Consider the following 25,433-nt stretch of genomic DNA (forward strand, 5'->3'; position numbering starts at 1 on the left):
ATGGATGATGGTATTCTTGTCCGTGATCTCTCAATGCCAGCCAGTCCCATCTTCCCCACGTTAGGGTTTTACATTTTCTTGTTTGTGTAGTTGTGATTAGTGAAAAAAAAGCTACAGAAAGCATTGTTTTTTTGCCCGTCATTATAAGCAATCCATGACCAGCATTGACTTCACTTCTCTGCTGCCATTGTATGTGGCACATTACACTGCAATTTGTTCTTGAGATTTGGTAGGTAAACTCTCTCTTTTTTCTTTTATGCAAGTAAGAGAGTGAGGACCCATTAGAAGCTATAATGAGATGTTTTGCAGCTATGATGGGGAGCATGTGGTGTGTGTGGACCATTGCATTTAGGAAGAAGACTTTTCTTTAAAGAAAAGATGGAGACCTCGTTAATACAATGTCCTAATCTTGTACAAGCACAAAAAGAAAGGAAAGACAGGTGACTGGATGGTGTATCCTTAAGATAATCTAACTTTTTGGAAGAAAGACCATGTTGCAGGCCTATGCCCATCTTCACAAATAGCCTTCATGAACTGGAATCCATGGATTTTTAGTCCTGGCAATTAGATGAACCCAGAAAATGGAAAATTCATGTTTTCCGGCAACAATTGGTTACCAAAACAGGATAATGCATGTGAACGTTCCTAAAGTTCTACTTACTGCGGATTGTCTTTCTGTTCCTTCAATCTCCAAGTCTTCTCAACATTAGAAAACTAGATAGTATTGTACTTGTAATTCAAGAAAGGTCGATCGATCAAGCCCTTTTTGGGAAGAACAAAACTGTGAAGGCTGCCAATACCCTGAAGATACTGCCATATTCTCGCTGGATTTTCTTGAGAAAGTAATGAATAATCCTCAGTTCCACGCATTTTCTGATAAAATGGAAAGTGATCCTGGAAAGCCACTTTTTAAGGGAACATACCCTATCCTCTTACAATAGTATAGAAGGATACAGGGTATTTGTGGATGCCTACTTGCCTGGTCGGTATAGCACTCGTGAAAGCCAAAACAAAACAAAATTAATAGAACTGTAATTTCTGAGAGAGAATTCAAGGATCCAATAGATAAAAGCAGTACAGATTCCATTCTCTCTTTTCCTTTTCAAAATGCCAACCATATGTGCTGACTCAGCTCTAAAGTCTCAGCCTAGTAAGCACTGGCACAACTCTCTCTAGTTATTTGAGTACTCTCTCACACATCTCTTTCAAACACACCATTTTCAGGCCTGCAAGCAAAAAGCTAGAGATCTAATGATAATATAAAACAAGCCTAGTTATTTATTATTTAATGCCCTGCCCTCAACTCCATGTCCTCCACTGAGCAACATTTTAAGCAGGCCTTTCTCTTGAAGCACTTTATCTCTCAAGTCATTTTTCACTTTCTGAAATTATGCACTCTCAAACTTGGAAAGCCATGACAATGGCTGCACTAGTGGTTCAGCTGTGCACTTCCATGGGTGTAGATTCTTCTTCACCTCATCCTGATAAGATTGCTGGGCTTCCTGGACAACCCCATGTGGGCTTTCAACAATTTTCAGGTTATGTTACCGTGGATGGTAACAAGCATAGAGCTCTTTTTTATTACTTCGTTGAAGCAGAAATAGATCCGGCATCAAAGCCTTTGGTTCTCTGGTTGAATGGAGGTTTGCAGCTACTCACCTTGCTTCATATTTAAGGCCACATAAATGAATCAAATGACAAATGAATGATGTTTGGAAAGAAAATTCAGTTACGTTCTTTGATTTGAAAATTTGAGTTGCCATTGATGTTCCATATCTGTATTTTGTAGGGCCTGGATGTTCTTCTCTGGGAGTAGGGGCATTCTCTGAAAATGGACCTTTCAGACCAAATGGGAGAGTTCTGATCAGAAATGAGCATAGCTGGAATAGAGGTACTAACACAGTCTCTCTCTGTTTTTTTTTCTCTTTCTTGAAAATGTAAACTGTATCATGATTATAGAGTAAAGGAAATTTTCATGCCCAAATGTATTGCAGAAGCAAATATGTTGTATCTGGAGACACCAGTGGGTGTGGGGTTCTCTTATTCTACAGATAACTCCTCCTATGTGGCAGTAGATGATGAGGCAACAGGTAAGTCCATCAACTTCAAAACATCATTCTCATTCCTTTTGTTGAGTGGCACAAATGAATGTGATGCTGGACTCACTGTGACGGAAACTTTATAGCCAAATTGTAGCCCACTATCACTCTTTAAACATAAAAGCATAAAGCTTTCCATTTCGAGAAGTTATGGTTTATTGGAAAGTACAACTAAGCCTGAATATGCAATTTTTATGCTGGGATGAAACAGTTTTTTTGCCCCCCCACCAAGCCCAAAAAAGATAAAACCAAAATAAAAGGGGAGATCTCTTGGTTCTTTAAAAAATCTTTAGGTTGTTGAGATGCATTATTAATCTACTGGAAGTATCATTATTACCTTTATTTAGCACTTTAAAGTTCTGTACTATCTTCTAAAGGTGTTTTTACTTTTGTTTTCTTAAGCCAGGGACAATCTTGTGTTCTTGCAAGGCTGGTTCCACAAGTTCCCTCAGTACAGGAACAAAGATTTGTTTATAACAGGGGAAAGTTATGCAGGTATTATTACATCTTGTATTACATCAATTTCCATCTCTTATAATCTATCTACAAGCAACAAGTAATTATAACATTCCTGCCCTTTGTTTTTCTCATTGATTCTTTCCAGGCCACTATATTCCTCAACTTGCAAAGCTTATGGTTGAAATTAACAAGAAGGAGAGGCTAGTCAATTTGAAAGGAATTGCGGTAAGGACTGTTGCATCATATTTGTGCGACCAAGAGATTGCAACCCTTCTCCAGAATTGAACTAATTTGAATTCTATTGACGTTGATTGATGACAATCAGGTAGAATTGAACATTTGATTAGACCTCTTCATTGACATGGTTTTTTCCCAATGCAGCTCGGTAATCCTGTTCTAGAATTTGCTACAGACTTAAATTCAAGGGCTGAGTACTTCTGGTCTCACGGATTGATTTCAGATTCAACATACAAAATGTTCACATCTGCTTGTAACTATTCAAGATATGTGAGTGAATATTATAGAGACTCGGTTTCATCTGTTTGCTCACTAGTTATGAAACAAGTTAGCACAGAAACCAGTAGGTTTGTGGACAAATATGATGTTACCCTTGATGTTTGTATTCCATCAGTCCTCTCACAATCAAAGGTTATAAGTCCTAAGGTAAGCCTTCACAGAAAAATCAACTGCCTTGCATTTACTTGTCTCCATTCTTCTCAAGTGTGCCTGAAAGTTTTTGCTCCTAACTTTCTATTGACAGCAAGTATCTGAGAGGATTGATGTTTGTATAGAAGATGAAACTGTGAATTATCTGAACCGGGAAGATGTGCGGAAGGCTCTCCATGCCCGGCTTATTGGAGTTCGCAGATGGGAAGTTTGCAGCAAGTAACTCTCTTGTACTAGCTGACATATTCTACAATAGCCATACCAAGAATTATTCTCATGTTGCAAATAAAGATTTCATTCCTGATTCATCCACAGTATCAATAAGTAACTGATCTTTTGACCTAAACCAAAACCATAAGAGTTATATGGACCGATAGAATTGAGAAAAAGAATTTCACTATAAGCCTATAACTTTTTATTTTTTCTTCAACTGAAATTCTTTACCTTGTTGAATACAGCATTCTGGATTATGAGGTGCTTAACATAGAGATACCAACAATCAATATTGTTGGATCACTCATCAAGGCTGGAATTCCAGTGTTGATTTACAGGTAAACGGACACCAAAATAGTTCTCGAATAAGATTAGTGAATGTTCAAGGTTGTAACAAGTATATAGCTCTTACAGTGGAGATCAAGATTCTGTGATTCCGTTGACCGGAAGCCGCACCCTTGTCCATAGACTGGCAAAAGAGCTGGGACTCAATACAACCGTCCCTTACAGAGCTTGGTTTGCAGGAAAACAGGTAAATTCTTGATCAAAAGGCAGCAAAATGACATTTTCTAAACGACCATATCAGAATATTGATTCCGTACTTCCTTTCAGGTTGGTGGTTGGACTCAGGTTTATGGTAACATCCTCTCATTTGCTACCATCAGAGGCGCATCTCATGAAGCTCCATTTTCACAGCCTGAGAGATCACTCATGTTATTTAAGTCATTCCTACAGGGCAAACACTTACCTGAAGTTTTCTGATGAACTGCTAAGGTACTGCAAACTCCAAAGTGATAATGTTGAGATACTATGTATATATGGGATGCAATTCATGATTTCCAGAAGCATTCTTTGTTTCTGCCGAAAGGAAAAAAAAATGTAATCATCCATTAGTTTGTTTTTATGGTTTTTGTGATGCGAAATATCTTTGTTGATGGAAATTTTAGAAGAAGTATGTTCAGAGAAAGAATATGAATACCTTCTCATTCTCACCATGGATAATCAGAGTTGCCCGCCGCTGCAATAACCATTAACCAGCAGTGATGCGCAAATCATTCTGCTGTAAGCTGAAAACACAGGAAACTTCAGAATAACGTTCTCATCACAACAGCAATAAAAAGGATAATCTTGGATTCAAATTCCGTTGATGTGTACAAAAACACAAAAATATTTTGCCAAAAAAATTCATGTAACATGAGTTGGAAAATCTGAAGCGGGATAATACTAGTTTTATACGCCTTGTAGCAATTTAATTAATTACACATGACATTATTATATTCATATAAATACAAATATAGTGAAAAAAAACATGAAAAAAGAAAAATCTTACCTTAATGTAGTTGGAAGTGAAGCTAAGAAGAAAAAAAAAACAAATTCGTAAAGTATATTAATTAAAAAAAACTGAGAAGAAAAAAGAATAATACATACGTGAGTATGGAGAAGAAGAGAAGGAGTTGAGGAGAGAAGAGAAAGAAATGGATATTGATGTTTTTTTATTTATGGAGAAGAAGAAGAAGAAGAAGAAGAAGAAAGGAGCCCCATCTGTTGTAAAATTAGAGATTCTAGGCTTTTTATTGGGGTGTTTTACCGATAGATAATTAAATATTAATATTTTTAACATTCCGTCGGTGATTCCGTCTGTAATATTTAATTTAAATTTTTAATTTAATCAAAAATTTTCAGAAACTATCAAATATCACCGATGACTTTTAAATCCGTCGGTGATTCTGTCTGTAATATTTAGTTTAATAAAAAAAAATTTAGAAAACCGCCAAATAACACCGACGACTTTTCAATTTGTCGGTGATTTCGTCTGTAAAGAACAATAATTAACAGTGCAATTGGGAAGTAAACAATTCCAGAGTTCTTTGAAAAATACCGACGGAATTTTCCGTTGGTGATTCTCTTTATAATTGACATGATGAACAATGTTCATAGTTTACCAACTATTTCACCGACAGATTTTACTTTGTTTTGATTTGGTAATTCTGTTGGTATAAATGACACATTATCGTTTTTTTACTTTGTTTTAAATTTTTTTTCCCACTGTAATTTCCTCGGTATATACTAAGGGAATCTGAAGTAAAGATAAAATCCATATAACAAAAATATTTTGCAAAAACATTATAAAGTTATTGTAATTAAAGAATTTATGTTGTTTTAAAATATTATTTCTAAAATATTCATGTTCGACAATCTTTTAAATATTAAATAATTATTACAGGAATAGAGACCTATATATAATTTAATATTTTTTAAAAAAAAATTCCCCGAGGCTCTCTTTTGCATGTGTCTGCTAACTTGGCAGATAAAACTTATTTTTTGACTTCTACTTTTCAAAATGGAGATGAATCTCGGCCACAATTGGTTCACTTCTCTACCTTTTCCTTCATAAAAAAATTTACCTTTTTCTTTTGTTTTCTTTTCTTCGCAGTTCTCGCTCTGTAAACAAAACAAGACCTCCTTAGTCTTTGTCAAAAAATAATTTTGTTTTCCAATTTGAAAAACGATGTATCGTTAATCCGTTTTACCTTGTCATTTTTACGGGTAATGTTAAAAATTAATTATTAAATGAAAAATTAAGGGAAAAAAATTGATATTAAATGTTTCAGGATGGTGGGAAAAGAAGTCAAGAATTCTCCGGAAAGCTAAAGCAATAAACTTCATTCAATCAACTAGAATTAATTATTCCTATGAAAAGGAATTACCTTTCTCCTAATTTCTTGTAATTCCACAATAACATGTGAGAGAGGTCATAGTGGATCCTTTTTTTATTCTCTTGATTTTTTTTTTTATTTGATCCTTTAACATTGTGTTTATCTAAGATTGATCTTGGTGATTTGATTTTTTATATCTGCGTACAGGGATCTTGTAATTTCAAAGAAATGCTTCATCTCTTGGTTGATGCTCGGTTTTGCAAAATAAAATTTAATTTTATTGATTTAAATAAATTAGAGCTTTGATGATCAAATTTAAGGCTTGGACAAATAATCAATCCCTTTTTTTTTTGCTAATATCAGGGACTAATTTGTACGGTCATGGAAAGAGTTTATGTTTTTTTTTCTGATCACTCAACTTTTTTTTAAAATTTGATTTATTCACATTGATTTTTTTTAGGATTTGACTTTGTAGTTTGTTCTGGTTGTCTTAGATAAGGGTTCTTATGATGTTGAGAGAAAATTCTAGCACAATTTCAGGAAAATATTTTATCAGCAGCAGTGTTACAATCCTTCTAGGATAAATATTTTATCAGCAGCAGGATATACATATCAGGTCTTTAACTTGTAATTATACACGAAATTATCTTTAACTGCTAACTGCTAACTGCTTCCACAATTTCAGGAACCGATGAGAGTGTACAAAGACAGGACACAAGATATTTGCAATATTAAGCATATGCAAAATCATTATTAATGAAGAACTAAATCCGACACCATCCTTCCCCGGATCATTTTATTTGGGAATACCTTGAAAAATAAACCCACCATCGACGATCAAATTCTGGCCAGTCACAAACTCAGAATCGTCAGAAGCAAGAAACAGCACTGCGTCAGCTATGTGCTTCGCTTTCAACACTCCTTTCAAGTAATAACACGACTGAAAAGCGTTCTCCACCTCCTCTACTCCCATTTCGAGTGTCTTGCATGTTAGAGGTGTTGCCACCAGTCCTGGCGACACACAGTTGACTCTTATCCCATGCTCGCCCAACTGATAACTTGCACATTTCATCAGTGCCAAAACCCCGCTCTTGGACATGATATAATCTGTGAACCTGTCCCCTGCCATATTCGCAGCGGCGCTTGATGTGCAAATGACGCTGCCCTTTACACCTCCGTCCACCATGGCACGCGCCGCGTGCTTTAGGCATGCTGCTGTGCCACGCACGTTTACTGCAAAGAGTTTGTCGCACAAGTCCAGGTCGAAGTCAAGAACATTTTGCTCACCAAAGCTTGCAATGCCGGCATTGCAGAATATTACGTCAAGGTGACCAAAAAGTTGAACAGTGGATTCCACAAGGGATTTGACTTGGTTTTCATCAGCTACATCACAGTGGATGTAAGTGGATCTGTTAGTTCCGATGGATTCTGCAAGCTTTTGGCCTTTTTCATCTTGAATATCTGCGATCACGACAGCTCGTGCGCCATTTTCAGCTAAGGCAAGCACGGTGGCCTCGCCTATGCCACTGGCACCTCCCGTGACGATAGCAACCTTGTCTTGAACCTTGTTCTTGCAAGGTTTTGTAGATGCCATTTTAGCTAGTTTGTTTTTGAGTTTTGCAATGAATTACACGAAAGATTCCGAATTTAGTATGTTTATATCAAGAGAGTTACTCTAGATACTTTGACTCCTAGTTAGCATTGGGACCATCAGATCTGCATCGAGATATGTGTTAAAAAGTGTTTTTTAGTAAGATAATAATTGTTTTTTAAAATATTTTTTATTTTAATATTAGAACACCAAAATAATTATAGAAAGTAAACGCCCGACATTATCTTAAAACTGTTTTTTGTTATACCACTTGTATTTTTAAAACTGTTTTTTTATTTTTTAAAAAAATTAATTTCAAAAAAAAATTTCAATTTTTTTTTAAAAATGTTGAAAGTCGAACTAGGCTGTTAAATTACAGAAAGTAGATGCATGCATGGCCGGCATTATCTTAAAATTGTTTGTTCTTATGCCACTTGTCTTTTTCTTTGACGTCCATTCATTTTCTTTTTTATGTTATGTTGGTCTTTATGATTAATTATGACCGTGAGATGGTATGACTGTGATGTCAACAATTTTATAGGTGATGGTGGTAGATATTATAATTGGATGGTATCAGAAGAGTGACGAGGTAGAAATTAATCGATGATATTATAAGTTAATTTTTCCATAAATTATTAGAAAATCTAAATGAGTTGAGATATTTCTTAATAAAATAATTGAAATTCCACACAATTATAATGTATTTTGTGTTCATCAGGTTTTTTTTGTAATTAATTCTTTTGGAAATTGAATATTTAATTTATATATTTTTTATCCATGTATAACTCGATCATTTTCATCCATTTTATATTATTTTCCAATTTGTTTTGTTTTCTTCTTTTAAGAAATAAAACAGGGGAAAATAAGTAGATGATACCAAAAAAAATGATAATAAAAGAGAGCATTTCTTTGAAACAAAATACTACTAAATTAATAAGCATGGTCAGGGACTATTTAATTAGTTTTGATATTACATGTGTCAATTAATGTTTTTTAATAAATTATGAGGATTAAGTTGTAATTAGCTCAAGAAAAAAGGAGAAACAAAAACAGCAACAAAGCATCAGTGCCGTAATATATACTTGGCTTTCAACACAAATTTTTCAAAAAAATATATAATTTGAAAATATATGGGGACTATAATTAATTTTCTGGAGAGCCTGTCTTTTGCACAGTATTCACTCCTATAAACACTGACTGACTATAATGTGTTGAAAATATTTTTAGTTTCATCATGATATTAAAGTTATTTTATCTTTATTATTTATAATTTTTTATTTTAAGATGTATTAAAATTTTCTATAATTTATTTTCAAACAATACCAAACACATATTTTAGTAATGGTTTATTTTTGTGATATTTTTTATTTTTTAAACATATTCAATTAAAAAATATTATGTTCAGTGTATGAAGAAACATACACATGGACAGCACATTGCAATCTTATAATATTACCACATACTAACCATCACCAACCATGACCACATGGGTCGGTATCCGTGTCTGATAACTCTGATCTCTTCTTTGCTGGAAACCATGGCTGCTAAAGCTATGGTTACAAGTTGTAGGATGTTAATTTCGTTCTGTTTCGTTTGAAATGGTCAAAATATTCCATACTAATTTAAAAAATAAAACAAAACAGAATAATTTTCATCTCATTTTAAATCTCGGTCCGTTCCGGATTTTTCAGCTAAATTTCGGCCGGAACGTTTCGGTTCTATTTCACATGTTCCATTCCGCTCTTGAAAAGCCATTGAATCAAATTGAACCTTGTTCAATTTAATTAATTAAATCACCCAAGTATAAAAATCTCTTTTTCATTACTATTTTCAATAACAATGATATTAATAATAATATTGAAAATTATTATTACTATTTTCATTAACAATGATATTAATTTTTTAAAATTAGATTTATCACTAATATATATGGTTTATATTCATGTTGTTTTTTTCATGTTTATACTTTGTAGGAATTTGAGCAAAACAAGGGATGCTTTAGATTCCATTAGCCTTGATAACATTGACCTAACTTTATATTTAAAATATTTGTGTTAAAATATTTTACTTTCATAATATTTTGATACTTTGTTTAAGTTGAATTACTTTAAGTTAAAGATCTATTTAATCTTGACTATTTGAAAATATTTTAAATTTTAAAATTATATATGTTTGGCATTGTGTTTGTATTGCATAATTTATAATTAATTTATCTTGAATTTGAATTATATTTGTTGAATATATATATATATGTGTGAACAGTACAACCTTGAAACGGCACGTTAAAACATTTTAAAACTGAAACAATTTATTTCAATTGAAAAAACAAAATACTTATCAAAACAGAATCGAGAATCTTCAACTTACAAGACATCTTTCATGAACATAAAACCATGACTTACAAACAAGCTCATCTGCAGTTATCATCATTATCAAAGGTCAAAACCCAAATCAAAAAGCACCAGATCCTTTACGTTTTAAAAGTATTTAAAAAAAAATTAATTTTTTTTATTTTTTTATTTTAAATTAATATTATTTTAGTATTTTTAGATTATTTTAATATATTAATATTAAAAATAATTTTTAAAAAATAAATAAAATATTATTTTAATATATTTTTTGAAAAAAAAAAAACGCTGCATATCATCCATGCTCTCACTTCTCTTTCTTTCCACCCTCTAAATTAACTTTACATTGGCCAATCAACCGCCAAACCAACCTGAAAAGGCGGGAATTGTTTCTCTCTTTCTTGGTCCCTGAAAGAAACTGGATCATCATCTTAGTATAGAACATACACGTAGACATCATCATCTTAGCACTAGATCATTAACTGACTACAGTGTGTTGAAAATATTTTTAGTTCCATCGTGATTTTAAAGTTATTTTATCTTTATTATTTATAATCTTTTATTTTAAGATATATTAAAAATTTCTATCTGAAAATAACTATAATTTTTTGTTTTTTACCCAACAATGTCGAACACATATTTTAGTAAGGGTTTATTTTTGTGATATCTTCTATTTTATATTTAATTAAAAAAATATTATACACTGCAACACTGTTCATTTACTTCAGTATATGAAGAAACATACACGTAGACAGCACATTGCAATCTTATAATATTGCCACACACGACCCATCACCAACCATGACCACATGTATGTTGGTATCCATGTCTGATCTCTTCTTCGCTGGAAACCATGGCCGCTAAAGCTATGGTTCCAACACATCTTTTATATACAAATTGTTAAAGCAATCTAAATTAACAAAAAAAATAAAATACAAATATAAAAGAGAAAGAGGCTAGGATTTTCATTAATCATCATATTTTAAAGTATAGTTTTAACCTAAATACAAAGAGACTATATATAGGCTAAACTGAAAATATTATTCTACCATTAATAAATAAAACAAGATAAATATATATATTTCTTAATATCTCCCCTCAAACTCATGATGCGGCAGCTACAAGTATCGAGAGTTTGCCAACTAGAAAGTGAAAACGAGAAATGAAATGTGACTCGGTAAAGAAGTCCGTAATCTGCAAAGAAAAAGAAACAAAAGGTAGAGTAATGGTGTCATGCTTGAGATGATGACGAGTAAAATGACAATCGATCTCAATGTGCTTAATTCGTTCATGAAAAACCGAGTTGTAAGCAATCTGAATAGAATTCTGGTTGTCACAATACATAGGAGTAGGATGAGAAAGAGAAACTCTCATATCAGCAAGTAACCAATGTAACCAAACAATCTCTTTTGTAGTAGATGTCATAGCATGATATTCTGTTTCGGCTGAAGAATGAGAAACAATAGATTGTTTCTTGCTCTTTCAAGAAATAAGAAAATCACCTAGAAAGATATAAAAACCAGTAACAGATTTGCGATCTGTGGGATCACTGTCATGATCAGCATCAGAGTATGCACGAGCTATAAGAAAGAGGTGGATAAGAGTAAAAGACTTTGAAAGATCGTACCACGAAGATATTATAAAATACGAAGAACAGTTGTCCAGTGAACTGTAGTAGGAGATGCAACAAACTGACTAACAACATAAACAACATATGCATTATGTGGACGAGTAATAGTGAGATATACCAAGCTCTTAACAATAGTACGGTATAAGGTAGGATCTGTCAATGGTAGACCATCAGAAAAAGAATACCTTACGTTAATTTCAATGGGAGTATCTATAGTCTTGTTATCAGTAAGTCTAGCCTGCTGAAGAATATCTACAACATATTTTGGCTGAGAAAGAAGGTAACCTCTAGGCTAAGGTTGACTCATGTTTTTTTTTGGTTTTTTTTTTAAGTTTTTTTTTATTTATTTCATCTTTCAACACTTGGTTGGTCTAGGAATTGAGCTTCATGTTTTTTTTTTCCTTTTACCAGGTTATCTTGTTCACATGATCCAGCTCGTGGGGTTTCGCAGACTTGCCTGGGTTTGTTGGTGTTGTTTTTTCCTTTATGTTAATTGATTTTTTTTCCCGGTTTCATCCTTTTACATTTGGATTGTTAAGGATTGGGCATTGTAATTTTTTTTTTATTTGCTTTATAAGGAGTTGTCTCAACCTCACAACTTGTGTCGTGGGTTTGACATGTTAACTCAAATTGTTTTTTTTCTTGTTTTTGTTTTTTAATTTTATCATTTAGTATTGAGTTGTATGAGAATTGAATTTCGTGAATTTTTTCTTTTACCAAGTGTTCCTTTTGTACTAGTCTTTATGATCACTTTGTTTTATAAAAATAATAATTCATTTATTATCGTTACTTTTTCTTCTTCTTTTTATTATACAATTAAATAAATAAAAAACGTATTGAAACTAGTGGAGTTTATGCCTTGAATCATGGTTTTTTTACTTCTTTTTGTTCACCTATCATTTTTCAGAATTTTCCTTTATTTTATAGCTTATTGCTTTCATAAAATGTAGACAAATGCCTCCGAACCTTGAATTTTCTCATTTTTTTAATCGGATTTGTCGTATAAAATAGATCTATCTTATCATACAAATTCCAATTGGCGCTTGTATGGTGTGGAAGGATTGAGAATCGAAGGCAAACGCTACACACATAGATAGATATCTGGTCAAGGATATACCGGATCTTATAAACTCTAGTTTTTAAACATTTTTTGTTTGTGAAATTATTAGATGAATCTAATTTACTATTTAAAAAAAATACATAGAGTATCTTGTAGTTTAGTAATTTTTTAACTCTGTCTTAGTTCTTTTAGAGATTATAATTTACATTTTTTATCAAAATAATTTTTCAATTTGAATAAAAAAATCAAATTACACTCGTATTAGAAGTAGTTTCTTTATCATATTACCGCTCCTCTAGCTAGATCGGTCTGCAATTTCTATTAATCTTCTTTGTTTTCTTTATGTTTAGCTTGCTCAAACCCTAAGAAAAATACATGTGAAATAAAAATCGATAGCCCCCCAACTTGCTTTTTGAGAGTTTTTTCTCTTACCTTTTATCAGATTCAAATAAATAACCCAGTTTTTATAGATCATAGAGTCAAGATTTGTGGCTGTTTCGCCTGTTGTGTTGTTGATGAAGGAAATAAAGTGAATTGCATGAGTTCTTCAAAGGAGATTATAATGAATGTAAGTGTCAAATTTATGGTGTGCCTCTTTTCAAAGGTGATCTGCGTATTTTTACTGAACCAAAACGATTCAATCGATCATGGAAAACAACATTGTATTCAAGAAAATTGAATTTTTTAAAAAAGTAGACCTCAAAACACAGTTGTTTTGCACGTCTTCCAGCGATTGAAAGTGTTGTTTTCCCATCAGGATGAGCAATAATGCATATCTTCCAATAATTGAGAGTGTTGATCATGATGCTTTAGTTGATTTGAGAAATCATAATTTTTAGTTTGATTTGAAAAAAATCAAATTTAAATTGATGGTATTACTAAATTAAATCCTTAAATAATAAGTCATTGAAAGAATTATTTGGAAGATCAGGTGGATCACTTAATAGTAAATAAATTTCTCAACAAATAATTAAGCATGTGCAAAATCATTATTAATTAAGAACTAAATCCGACACCATCCTTCCCCGGATCATTTTATTTGGGAATACCTTGAAAATTAAACCCACCATCGACGATCAAATTCTGGCCAGTCACAAACTCAGAATCGTCAGAAGCGAGAAACAGCACTGCGTCAGCTACGTGCTTCGTTTTCAACACACCTTTCAAGCAATAAGACGACTGAAAAGCCTTCTCCACCTCCTCTACTCCCTTTTCGAATGTCTTGCATGCTAGAGGTGTTGCCACGGGTCCTGGCGACACACAGTTGACTCTTATACCATGCTCACCCAACTGATAACTTGCACATTTCATCAGTGCCAAAACCCCGCTCTTGGACATGATATAATCTGTGAACCTGACCCCTGCGAGATTCGCAGCGGCGCTTGATGTGCAAATGACGCTGCCCTTTACACCTCCGTCCACCATGGCACGCGCCGCGTGCTTTAGGCATGCTGCTGTGCCACGCACGTTTACTGCAAAGAGTTTGTCGCACGAGTCCAGGTCGAAGTCAAGAACATTTTGCTTACCAAAGCTTGCAATGCCGGCATTGCAGAATATTACGTCAAGGTGACCATAAAGTTGAACAGTGGACTCCACAAGGGATTTGACTTGGTTTTCATCACCTACATCACAGTGGATGTAAGTGGATCTGTTAGTTCCGATGGATTCTGCAAGCTTTTGGCCCTTTTCATCTTGAATATCTGCGATCACGACTGCTCGTGCGCCATTTTCAGCAAAGGCAAGCACGGTGGCCTCGCCTATGCCACTGGCACCTCCCGTGACGATAGCAACCTTGTCTTGAACCTTGTTCTTGCAAGGTTTTGTAGATGCCATTTTAGCTAGCTTGTTTTTTAGATTTGCAATGAATTACGTGAAAGATTCAGAATTTAGTATGTTTATATCAAAAAAGTTACTGTAGATTCTTTGACTCCTAGCTACAGCATTGGGACCATTAGATTTCGGAGATCTGCTGTGATGGTATTTGTGATTGTTTACAGTTTTTTTATTTAAAAATATATAAAAATAATATTTTTTTAAATTTTTAAAAATTATTTTTAATAATATCACATTAAACAAATTTTAATATATTAAAAAACATTTTTAAATAAAAAAAAAATCGCATAAAGAAAGCTGCACTAATCTTAAGCCAATTGAAAGTCGTACACGTGATTTACAGGTGTTAAATTACAAAAAGTAGCAAGATGCATGCGTGGCAAACATTATCTTAAAATTGTTTTTTCTTATGCTACTTGTCTTTTTCTTTGACGTCATTCATTTTCTTTTTGATGTTATGTCGGTCATTAATTTATGATTAATTATGACCGTGAGATGGTATGACTGTGATGATTACAACAATTTTATAGGTGATGGTGGTAGATATTATAATTGGATGGTATCAGAAGAGTGACGAGTTAGAAATTAATCAATGATATTATGATTTAATTCAGTGTTTTAAGACCCGGCCCGGCCCGGCGGGTCGACCCGGGTCTGTGGTCGGGTCGGGTCTAAGAGAAAAATAGGCTGGGAATTGGCCCGGTCAGACCTGGTCGACCCGGGACCCGGCCGACCCGGCCAAACCCGGCTGAGACCCGGGTATATTTTTTTTTATATCCTCATGCCCAAAACGACAAGAGCAGAGGGACGAATGCATTGCAGAATGCAGAGCAACAGAAGTGAGAAGAAGACCTAATTAATTTCAAGAAATTGTCAAACCCATTTCGCGAAGAAGAGCAGATGAGCAGAAGACTCTTGAATCCTTGATCGTCGTTTCAATTCTGAGCATAAGTTTAGATGAGTTTTTACTGGTTTCTTTCTTCTTTCGCTAACAGTGGCATCGATTCTTCCCTCTGTTGAACTTGCAGGAGATCGAGTATAACAGACTAACAGTGGCATCGATTCTTCCATCTGTTGACCCATCTGTTCTTCCCTCTGTTAACCCATCAATTCTTCCCATCGATTGACCAATCGATTCTTCCCACAGGTATGTATCTTGTTTTCTCTGTTCTTTTATTTTTCTGCGATTTCAAATGGTCAAATACATGTTCGTTTGCTTTGAATATTGCTGTGAATATTGCTGTGAAATGTGAATATTTCGTTCTTTAATTTTTGTAGCTGTGAATATTGTTGTTAATTTTTGGCTGTCCTTGTTCGTTTACTTCTGCTTAAGTTGATATTGGTTGTCCCTGTTTGTTTGCTTCTGCTTCTGCTTCTGTTTGTTGGCCATTTCAGTTTTCTGTGATGTTTTCAGAAGTGAGAAGAAGACCTAATTTTTTTTTTTTGGGTTGACCCGGGTCAACCCATCTGACCCGTGATCCGATCACTGGACCGGATCGATGACCGGGTCGGGTTTTAAAACTATGATTTAATTAGTCTATAAAATATTAGAAAATCTAATGAGTTGAGATATTTCTTAATAAAATAATTGAAATTCCACATATTATAATGTACTATATGCTATGCAGTGCATGTGCGATGACGCGGGCTTGTGGCATTCTTATATGTTATTGTGGATTTGTGAAAAAAATCATATAGAAAAAAACTGTTGCAATCCATAATATTTTTAAGGAAAAAACTACAAAACTAAATTCCCAACTAACTTAATATTAAAAAAATAAAATTAATAAAAACAATTCTGAAAAATAAACACAAAAAAATGAAAAAAAAAAGAAGACAATTTTGGGAAAAAAAAGCAAAAAATAAAAAATAAAAACAATAAGGAAAAAACATGTGGAGAAAGTTAAAGTTAAATTCTCAACCAACTCAATATTAAAATCATTTAGGAAAACACTGTAGCAATCTATAATATTTTGTGAGGAAATATACAATTGTAATTCTCAACCAGTTCAATATTTAAAAAAATCAACAAAGATAATTTTGGAAAATATAAAAAAACGGAAGGAAAAAAAAACATGCAGGGAAACACTGTAGCAATCTATAATGTTTTATGAGAAAATCTACAGTTGTAATTTTCAACCAGCTCAATATTAAAAACAATAAAACCGATAAAGATAATTTTGAAAAAAATCATAATAAAAAAATCATGTAGGGAAACATTGTGGCAATCAACGGTGTTTTAAAGAAAAAAAACTACAAAGCTAAATTTTCAACCAGCTCAATATGAAAAAAAATAAATTCGATAAAGATAATTTTAGGAAAAAATCGATAAAAAATAATATGAGGAAACACTGTAGTAATCTATGGTGTTTTAAAGAACTACAAAGTTAAATTTTCAATCAGCTTAATATGAAAAAAATAAAATCGATAAAGATAATTCTGAAAAAAAATCATTTAAAAAAAACTATGTGGGGAAATACTGTAGCAATCCACAGTGTTTTAAAGAAAAAAACTAAAAAACTAAATTCTCAACCAACTCAATAGTAAAAAAATAAAATCAACAAAAGCAATTCTGAAAAAACAAAACAAAAAAAATATAAAAAAGATAATTTTTTTTAAAAAAAACATAAACTTACAAAAAAATCTAAAGTTAAATTCTCAACAAACTCAAACCAACTCATAATTGAAAAAAAAAAAAAAAAAAACATCAGTACCAAATGCTTGGCTTTCAAACAATAATGTGATTCACGCCAGAGGTGTTGCCACCAAGCACTGGTGACGCAGTCGCATACCGAGATACCTCAAAGGGAAAATATATATATATATATAATCTTTGGAGGGCCCAAATTAAGGATCAATATATAAACTACACTAAATTATGGGGACTATAATTAATTTTCTGGAGAGCCTGGCTTTTGCATAGTATTCACTCCTATAAACACTGACCCACTATAATGTGTTGAAAATATTTTTAGTTTCATCATGATTTTAAAGTTATTTTATCTTTATTATTTATAATTTTTTATTTCAGATATATTAAATTTTTCTATTTGAAAATAACTATAATTTTTTGTTTTTTTGTTTTTTACCAAACAGTGCCAAACACATATTTTAGTAAGGGTTTATTTTTGTGATATTTTTATTTTTTAAACATATTTAATTAAAAAAATATTATGTTCAGTATATGATAAAACATACACGTGGACAGCACACTGCAATCTTATAATATTGCCACCCACGACCCATCACCGACCATGACCACATAGGTCGGTATCCGTGTCTGATCTCTTCTTTGCTATGGTTCCAACTTCCAACACATCTTTCATGAACGTATAACCATGACTTACAAACAAGCTCATCTGCAGTCATTATCATTATCAGAAGTCAAAACCCAAATCAAGAATCACTTCACTTTCTTGCAATTAAAGCACTGTATCATACAGACTCTCACTTCTCTTTCTTTCCACCCTCTAAATTAACTTTACAGTGGCCAATCAACCGCCAAACCAACCTGAAAAGGCGGGAATTGTTTCTCTCTATCTTGGTCCATAAAAAGAAACTAGATCATCATCTTTCTCACTCAATTATGAAAATTATTACATTATATTAGTAGCATATTATATATACCCTCCTATATTCAAACCTCAACTTCTTTTCTTTTTTAAGAAAATGATGTCGAAAGATGAAAAGGAAGACACTTTATCAATCATCAACACCACAGTCCAAGTCCAGGTAAAAAAAACACACACAAAAAGGCCCTTCTTTTTTGTTTCTTTTTATACACGGGCACGTAAAGAATAAAGATTTCTAATCTTAGATAGAAACCCAGATGGATTTTATGGATTAATGGTTGCTTCAATGATAAATTTTACATATTTGACACTGTTAACATCTGGTTTGTTGTTGGTTATTTATGTGGAAATTGCAGGAGGAAGAGAGGGAACTGGACCTGGGATCTGAAGAGCTTGATCCTCCTTTACCTCCTACTGTTACTTCCCGGGTAATTTCTAAATTTCTGTTTTTTTTTATTCATTCTATCATTCTGTTACTTTTCCCTTTTTGAGGGAGAGGAAGTGCTGCTACCATGTAAATATTGTCAAGGGTAAATTGAAATTTCATTCTTTTCTAATATTTTCTGTTCTTTTTTTCCTTTGACTGAGGAATGGTACAATGTGATAGTACAAAGGAATGGAAAGGAAAATGATTATCTTTAGGGGTAAATTGGAGTTTTTCTTTTTCCTGATAGTTTGAGAGAGGAAATTGTTGAATGTGATGATGTAAAAGAATGGGAAATTGAAAATCTGTTTTCTTTTCCTGTTAGTTCAAGAAAGGAAATGGCAAGACTGGTGAATTTACTAGTTTAGTATTTTGGATTTTGATTTCAGGTATTGTATATGTTGGGAGATATAACGGCGGGCCCAGCATATCGGTTTGCACAATGGCTGGAGTTGGTTCGTAAGAGAAGTGACAAGTATCGTGCCTCGGGGTTCCCACGCCGGCCTTACAGGCTCGAAACTATGCCCTCCAGGTCTCCTATTCCCCTCTATCTTTGTCATCATTTATGTCAACCATCAAACTAATTATGGTGATTAGTTCAGATAGACTAAATGCTGGTGCTATTGTTAATTTTACTTGTGAGGTAGATAGTTAATGAGATTATAATGGGAGCCGATGAGGTAGATTTGCAATTATTACCAAAGACAATTAACCAAGACATTCCACAAAACTGGGAGCTTTTATTTATGTGTTTCACTTAAATATTGCCAGTAGTTTATCTTTTTTGTTTGTCTGCAGATGTTTATAAGTGATCCTTGGAAATGCTCTTAAGAATTATAAGAATGCATCACCAGCTGACAAAATAAAGTGAAACTTGTCTCACCTAATTGCTTTTCTTATTATCATGTGAAGAAGTGTGAAGTGCCTGCTGTAACTAATGGCAAGAAGCCCTTGATAAACCACCTGCTGGTTTCAGTATAGCAAGTGAATGAGGGGAAAACTTGAGTTGTTCGATGAGCAAACAGATACAATTGCAAATGTTTCATGCTAGTTTTTTGTTTTTGCGCGTCAATGTGTGATTCACATGCTGTCTGTCTCCATTTCCGGAATGATGTTTCTTTTTACCTACTTGTTGTCTTGACTACCGTGCAGTGTGGGAGAATCACTTGTTGATTCAAAAAGTCCACCTCCTGAGCAAGCTCCAGAGGTCAGTTTGTGGGAAAGGCTTGGTAAAGCTGCGGCACTGGACATTGAGTCGAGCTCTTTTTCTTGGGACATGCTGTCTTCCCTCCACCACACTGAGCATAGTAGTAGCACCGAAAATTCTGAGGATGAAATGAGTAAAGCCCTAGAAGTATGTGATCCAATTTATAATATAGTTTAAACAGCATCTGCTTTGTGATTTATAATTGTGAAGTCAAAGCACAAAGCCTTTGGAAGTTTGTACATATTCTTCAATGATGTCATCTTGATTCCTATTTTTCAGCCTAACTGGCTAATCGAGCTTCTAAACTAACGCTTGTTTTGGATTTGTTTAACCGAGTTTAACTTATTAATAGCTTAGACAAGTTTTTAGGTTATTTCCAGGATAGGAGTTCTGAGTAAGACTGTTGAACTGATATATTTTCCATTAAATAGGTATCATTGAAAGAATATTGAGTTTGCCTGTCTGTAGAATAAATTAGAGAATAAACCAGTGCATCACAGTTTCTTCTCATTGGCTGTCTCAAATTCTCTTTAGCTGTGTACATGTAGGTAACTGTAAATTCTGGGGGAGTAGTATTCTTTGCCTTGTTCAACCAGCAAGGAAATGCTGATGCTTTTCACAAGGAATCAGCAGCTGTCATAAAGTTTTCATCTTCAAGGATGGCCACACAATCAGAACGTCTTGGCTATGAATTTGCAAAGTGGTTAGGAGTCCAAACTCCACAGGTTATACTGTCATAACCCAGTAGTTAGTGGTTTTTCTAAGATTGCACTGAAGTCTTTTCTTAAAAAATCTTGCTCAAACATTTTCTTCTTTTCTTATTAATGATAAACATTCCTGGTGGAATATTTATAATTGCAGGCTAGAGTCGTTCAAAATTGCAGCCCAGAGTGGCTCCAGATCAAGGAAGCTGCAGAGAAAGCAAGAGTTACAGCAGCTTCAGAAGGAGATGAAGTAGGTGAAGTGACATGTTCTGAGCTTCTGGAAGCTCTTGAACTCAGCCGATGTCTTCTTTTGATGAGGTGAAACTAGAACCTAGATCTGTGAATCATGTTACTATAAAGTGAAATCATAAAACACTTTTGCTTCCTTCCCATCCTGCCTCCTTACCGAATAGGCTGAAAGGGGAAGGGCCGGGGAAAGAGATTTCTGTTCTTTGCTATAATCTAATATTGTGCGCGCACATATATCTTTAATGAAATTCGCGTGCGCGTCTTTAATGAAATTCACCTGTTTAGTATGTTGGGGTGACTACACTGACCACAGCTACCCTGCACATCCAATTACTGAGAAACTTAGGGATGCCACATCTAAAAGTTTGAGCTAGCAAAGAGTATCACTTGATATCATCATGTGCCGATTCATCTTTACTAGCATTTCTCAATCAGTTCCCTGGTCCCTACTCCTACTCTATATCACAGTGAGGAGGATGCATGGTTTTTCATATTGCAGGCATTGCAAAGGAGACCTTTTGCATTAGTATTTCAAAGGCCAAAATGTTGTGTGTTTGCAGTTATGTTCATGGATCTCCTTTATTGGAGAGCTCAAATGCATTTGAGCCACGTGAGACTGGAGAAAGAATTGCAGCAGCACTTGGTAGGGTCTTCCTATTGGACCTTGTCATCAGAAATGAAGATAGACTCCCTTGCCGTGAGCTCAGATGGCGTGGAAATCCAGCAAATCTATTGTTGGCTGAGAAAATGACCTCATCAAATGTAAATGCCTTGGAGGTTGCTTCTGATTCTGCAATTAACCGACACCGACCAAAGGTGATTAAAGCTCTACAGAAAGAAAGAAGGGCAACTTCACTGAATAGCAAGTTTAACACTCATAATCGAGTACCAGGACTTGTATCACAGGGCTCTGATGTTTCTGATATTACAGAATCTCCAAAATCCAACAAAATGCCAAGAGTCCGAAAATCAGGAGAATCATCGTTTTCTGACCTCATTTCTCACGCTGTGGCTATTGATTCTGGTGTTCCTCGTCGGCCTCCTGCTGAAAAACGCACAAACGACCAGGCAAATTATCCTAAATTGATTGAGCTGCTTCTCAACAGTTCTGATTACACCTCTAATTTGTTATATGAAGTAACAGGAGGGAAATTAGGGGCTCCTCCATTGGTAGGCACTGACTTTACTGATACACAAGTAACAGAAATGGCGTCAGTTGTTCAGGAATTTCGAGGTGGGTTTCGTGCTGCGCTCAGGGATCTGCAAGGTTTCCACGTGTTCCTTCTCACTCTTCACCAAAAACTCGATGGCTTGTTACGAGTTTTATTGAACATCGCAAATAAAACATCAGGGGACACTGACAGAGAAGATTTGGTGATCCCCGAGTCACCTTCACATGGGGTTCTTCATTATCCTTCTCCACCAAGTAAGGAACGCTTTCTTAATGATAACCATTCAGATTTTAGTGATTCAGATTCACAGAGAATGGCTCAAACTCCAAGGTCATCTTTAGGAAGTAAAGAGAGCTCAGATTCTAGTTCTCCCATGTCAAGAGAAAGCTGGCATGGAAAGTTGTCCAAGGGGAGTGGAGAGCCCCTTCGTAGCCTGTGTCTAACAACAAAGCTCCGTGAAATTCTTAAATTTGCCAAGGTTAGAATGTCAATTAACATGGATTTGGAAATCATATGCTTACTAGACATAGATCACTGGTTACAGTGCTTGAAGATGGCAATTCAGAGTCCAACTAGTCAAGAAGCAAAACCTTGGTTCCAAAAATGTATTTTGTTTTTTCTTCTCGCCCTGATTGTTCTATATTTAACATGTTTTCATAACTGAAAAAATGGATTGGTTAAGTTATCATCTTTCATGCTAATCAGTGGCTGGCTCTTGTAACCACTTTATATAACAAGCTGCATATATAACACAATAGCTCACCGACAACAGTGTTAGAAATGTGATTCAGGAATGCCAGAGGCAAAATGGTCCAAAATTTTCAACCATCAATTGCATGATAAGTCATTTTCATGTTCTACAGATTTTTTCATCTCGTGTAGTTTTAAGAAGAGATAATTGTTGCAATGATGCACCGTACTTCTAGTATTCTGCATAATTACCCCCTTTAAAGTGAGGAGGAAAAAACCTAGAAAACATGTGTATTAAAGGTCAAAAGAGAACAGGGAGAAATTGATACTTTTGCCACATAATTTCCACGTTGATCAATAGCATGCATCACCGCATTCTGTCAAGTGTAATTAAACTTCGTAAACTCTGAAACTTGATTTGAAAAGAAGGTCATGTGGCAAGGGGAACTGTTTAATTGCTTGATCATTAGGGAGTTACTGTTTAATCATCTTATTTTACTAGAATCTGTAATGTGAGAAATGTAAAGAATAATGTCATGTCCCTGTGCTAATTACCAAGCAAATAAAAGACGTTTGAGAAGGGTGAAAAAATGTAGAAACTGCATTGTGTAAGGGAAGCAAAATAAAGATATTTTTTTATACGAGTAAAGATTTTTTTTGTCATTGATCTAACATCTTATTGTTTGACATGCATCATTATATGTAAGGTCGATACTGAAACAAATGAAGAATTAGAACACTGGAATGAAATGCTGAGAAATGATGCTATCAAACTCTGTCAGGAGAACAATTTCAATACAGGATATTTTGAGGGCAGTGATAGTAACTGTGTTGTGGATGCATATGAGTTGAAGGTAATAGATCCATGCATTGTTCAGGTTGCATATCTAAGATGAAGTCAATGTTTTTTGTTAATGTTTTGCTAATATACAAGACAGTTCCTGGGAAAGATTTATTTTCCTTATTTTAGGATTTTCCAATTTTTTTTCATTATAACTTACAGGTAAGATTAGAGCACATTCTTGAGAGGATATCATTGATCTCTGAAGCTGCAAACACAGAGAAACCATCATTAATCACAAATAGTCTGTTTATTGGTGGCACCCTGGCTGCAAGATCAGTTTACACTTTGCAACATCTAGGAATCACACATATTTTGTGTTTGTGTGCCAATGAAATTGGACAGTCAGAGTTACAACACCCAGATCTGTTTCAGTACAAGAATTTTTCGGTGAGTGAGTTTTTCCTTCTCCGTTTGCAATCGTTTCATTCTTCTGGGGACAGTGCTCTGCTTTGTTTTATACCTTTGAGTAAAGCTGGATCAATTTGTTGAGGTTTCTCTCTGCTACTAGAGACCAAAAAATGAAATAATTTATTAGAACAGTAGGAGTAGTCGTTGTAGCATTCTCGGACATGTGCTCCTATCTGGAAGAGTCGGTAATTTTCAGAAAACCAACTGTTTTGCTGCACAGCGTGTTTTTTCTCTTCATGTTCTCAGAAAGTTTCTGCAGACTATGATCATAAAGTTTGCAGATGATTTTCCTTGTGTTTCTAATAGCCAGATTTTCCAATATCGTTCTGGGTAGAGCAAAATAATCTGTAACATTATTGATCACAGAATCTGGAGCTCCTCACCTTTTTCATTTTCCAGCATATATTTGGAACGTATTCTATATTCACAACACTACTTTCTACTTGAACAGATTAGTGACCATGAGGATTCAAATATCAGCAGTATCTTTGGAGAAGCTTCTGATTTTATTGATCATGTTGAATCAATAGGTGGAAGGGTTCTAGTTCATTGCTTTGAAGGGAGAAGTAGGAGTGCTACATTAGTTCTTGCATATTTAATGCTCAGGAAGTAAGTGAAAATCACAAGGTTTTTCATGTATGGAAGCTCTATCATCAAACAAGCGGATTATTGAATGTCTGCTGTGAATAAGCTGCTGCGTCATAAGTTCTGTAAATCTAGCATTTTTCTTCTTGATGCAGGAAATTCACTCTACTAGAAGCATGGAATGCTCTAAGACGAGCTCACCGCCGAGCTCAGCCCAATGATGGTTTTGCAAAAGCTTTATTGGATCTGGATCGCCAACTGCACGGGAAGGTTTCCATGGAATGGCAGAGGCGGAAGCCAGAGATTAAAGTTTGTCCCGTCTGTGGGGATAATGCTGGTCTGAGCAGCAGTTCACTCAAGCTTCACTTGCAGAAATCACACAAGAAGCTATCATCAGGCAGCGTGGATAGTGCAATGACTATGGAGATACAAAAGGCTCTGGATGCACTAAAAATGACCCGAGGTGGCAGCGTCAGCCCTACATTGAGGCAGTCTTCGCCATCTCTGGATGGCTAGGTACAGGAGATACATTTTAGTGCAAGAAAATCATCGTGCATCACCTATTCTTAGAAGAACTCTTGCTTATCAATCCATGTCGCTTGTGGCCATTTGTGAACGGCTTCTTCATCAGCACCAAAATTCACAGTATCGACAGACATTGAACGCGGCCATTCTATTGATAGACCACTATGCGCAACAAGAGAAGGAAAATTTATGTCGAAGTCCTAGGTTAGTGCCGCTGTGCTGATGTGTTGGAGATGAAGGTTCAAGTGGTATCATTTTTCCCTCTTTTTTTTTTTTTTTTTTTTTGTGGGGGGGATTGTAACATGTATAATTACACATCCGCAAAGGATCAATTGCAATTCTGGTATTTCTTTAACAAAGCTCCAGAGCACTCTTCAGCTGAAGACTCTCGCGTTGCCATATTTGGTTTGCCCTTGGTATGTTAAAGAACAACATCTGAGAGTATGTTAAATGGCACGAATCAAAATGCTAGAGAATTTTGAGGGCAGCCATTATAT

At 34.5% G+C, this 25,433-nt stretch overlaps 3 protein-coding genes across 8 annotated transcripts; 2 read left to right on the plus strand and 1 right to left on the minus strand.

The window, feature by feature from the left end:
• Window positions 1-1,058: 1,058 nt before the first annotated feature.
• Window positions 1,059-4,429, plus strand: LOC7484878 (serine carboxypeptidase-like 45). 2 transcript variants are annotated; one of them, XM_024582507.2, is made up of 10 exons: window positions 1,059-1,643; window positions 1,790-1,891; window positions 1,995-2,090; window positions 2,502-2,594; window positions 2,704-2,783; window positions 2,940-3,221; window positions 3,319-3,443; window positions 3,683-3,775; window positions 3,843-3,969; window positions 4,050-4,429. In XM_024582507.2, the coding sequence occupies exons 1-10, from the start codon at window positions 1,391-1,393 to the stop codon at window positions 4,197-4,199; spliced, it is 1,401 nt and encodes a 466-aa protein (XP_024438275.1). In that variant the 5' UTR covers window positions 1,059-1,390; the 3' UTR covers window positions 4,200-4,429. The 2 variants fall into 2 exon arrangements, with proteins under 2 accessions (XP_024438275.1, XP_002318164.2); XM_002318128.4 differs by having other exon boundaries at window positions 1,063-1,643; window positions 3,852-3,969.
• Window positions 4,430-6,617: 2,188 nt separating this feature from the next.
• Window positions 6,618-14,613, minus strand: LOC7484879 ((-)-isopiperitenol/(-)-carveol dehydrogenase, mitochondrial). 4 transcript variants are annotated; one of them, XM_006376857.3, is made up of 2 exons: window positions 14,346-14,613; window positions 6,618-7,477 (listed from the first exon to the last, which is right to left on the minus strand). In XM_006376857.3, exons 1-2 carry the CDS (start codon window positions 14,554-14,556, stop codon window positions 6,891-6,893), a joined length of 798 nt encoding a protein of 265 aa, XP_006376919.2. In that variant the 5' UTR covers window positions 14,557-14,613; the 3' UTR covers window positions 6,618-6,890. The 4 variants fall into 4 exon arrangements, with proteins under 4 accessions (XP_006376919.2, XP_052301749.1, XP_052301748.1 ...); XM_052445789.1 differs by having other exon boundaries at window positions 6,618-7,267; window positions 14,136-14,613; XM_052445788.1 differs by having other exon boundaries at window positions 6,618-7,052; window positions 13,921-14,612.
• Window positions 14,614-17,859: 3,246 nt separating this feature from the next.
• On the plus strand, window positions 17,860-25,319 carry LOC7454595 (dual specificity protein phosphatase PHS1). Of its 2 annotated transcripts, XM_024582365.2 has the most exons (12): window positions 17,860-18,288; window positions 18,485-18,556; window positions 18,942-19,084; window positions 19,705-19,906; window positions 20,308-20,484; window positions 20,621-20,781; window positions 21,273-22,138; window positions 22,226-22,362; window positions 23,282-23,428; window positions 23,578-23,805; window positions 24,278-24,435; window positions 24,567-25,319. In XM_024582365.2, exons 1-12 carry the CDS (start codon window positions 18,226-18,228, stop codon window positions 24,925-24,927), a joined length of 2,715 nt encoding a protein of 904 aa, XP_024438133.2. In that variant the 5' UTR covers window positions 17,860-18,225; the 3' UTR covers window positions 24,928-25,319. The 2 variants fall into 2 exon arrangements, with proteins under 2 accessions (XP_024438133.2, XP_002318165.3); XM_002318129.4 differs by having other exon boundaries at window positions 17,861-18,288; window positions 21,273-22,362.
• The last annotated feature ends 114 nt before the right edge of the window (window positions 25,320-25,433 follow it).

The sequence above is a fragment of the Populus trichocarpa genome, chromosome 12 (assembly GCF_000002775.5).
Source record: "Populus trichocarpa isolate Nisqually-1 chromosome 12, P.trichocarpa_v4.1, whole genome shotgun sequence".
Taxonomy (NCBI): Eukaryota; Viridiplantae; Streptophyta; class Magnoliopsida; order Malpighiales; family Salicaceae; genus Populus; species Populus trichocarpa.

Excerpts from the sequence above, each read along its gene's own strand:
- LOC7484878 (XM_024582507.2), top strand. The coding sequence starts at position 1,391 with ATGCACTCTCAAACTTGGAAAGCCATGACAATGGCTGCACTAGTGGTT. Across the intron at positions 1,892-1,994 it reads TGAGCATAGCTGGAATAGAG|AAGCAAATATGTTGTATCTG; the intron begins GTACTAACACAG and ends AATGTATTGCAG. Across the intron at positions 3,776-3,842 it reads ATTCCAGTGTTGATTTACAG|CTCTTACAGTGGAGATCAAG; the intron begins GTAAACGGACAC and ends ACAAGTATATAG.
- LOC7484879 (XM_006376857.3), bottom strand. The coding sequence starts at position 14,556 with ATGGCATCTACAAAACCTTGCAAGAACAAGGTTCAAGACAAGGTTGCT. Across the intron at positions 7,478-14,345 it reads TTACATCCACTGTGATGTAG|CTGATGAAAACCAAGTCAAA; the intron begins GTGATGAAAACC and ends ACTGTGATGTAG.
- LOC7454595 (XM_002318129.4), top strand. The coding sequence starts at position 18,226 with ATGATGTCGAAAGATGAAAAGGAAGACACTTTATCAATCATCAACACC. Across the intron at positions 18,557-18,941 it reads CTCCTACTGTTACTTCCCGG|GTATTGTATATGTTGGGAGA; the intron begins GTAATTTCTAAA and ends TTTTGATTTCAG. Across the intron at positions 20,782-21,272 it reads CGATGTCTTCTTTTGATGAG|TTATGTTCATGGATCTCCTT; the intron begins GTGAAACTAGAA and ends GTGTGTTTGCAG.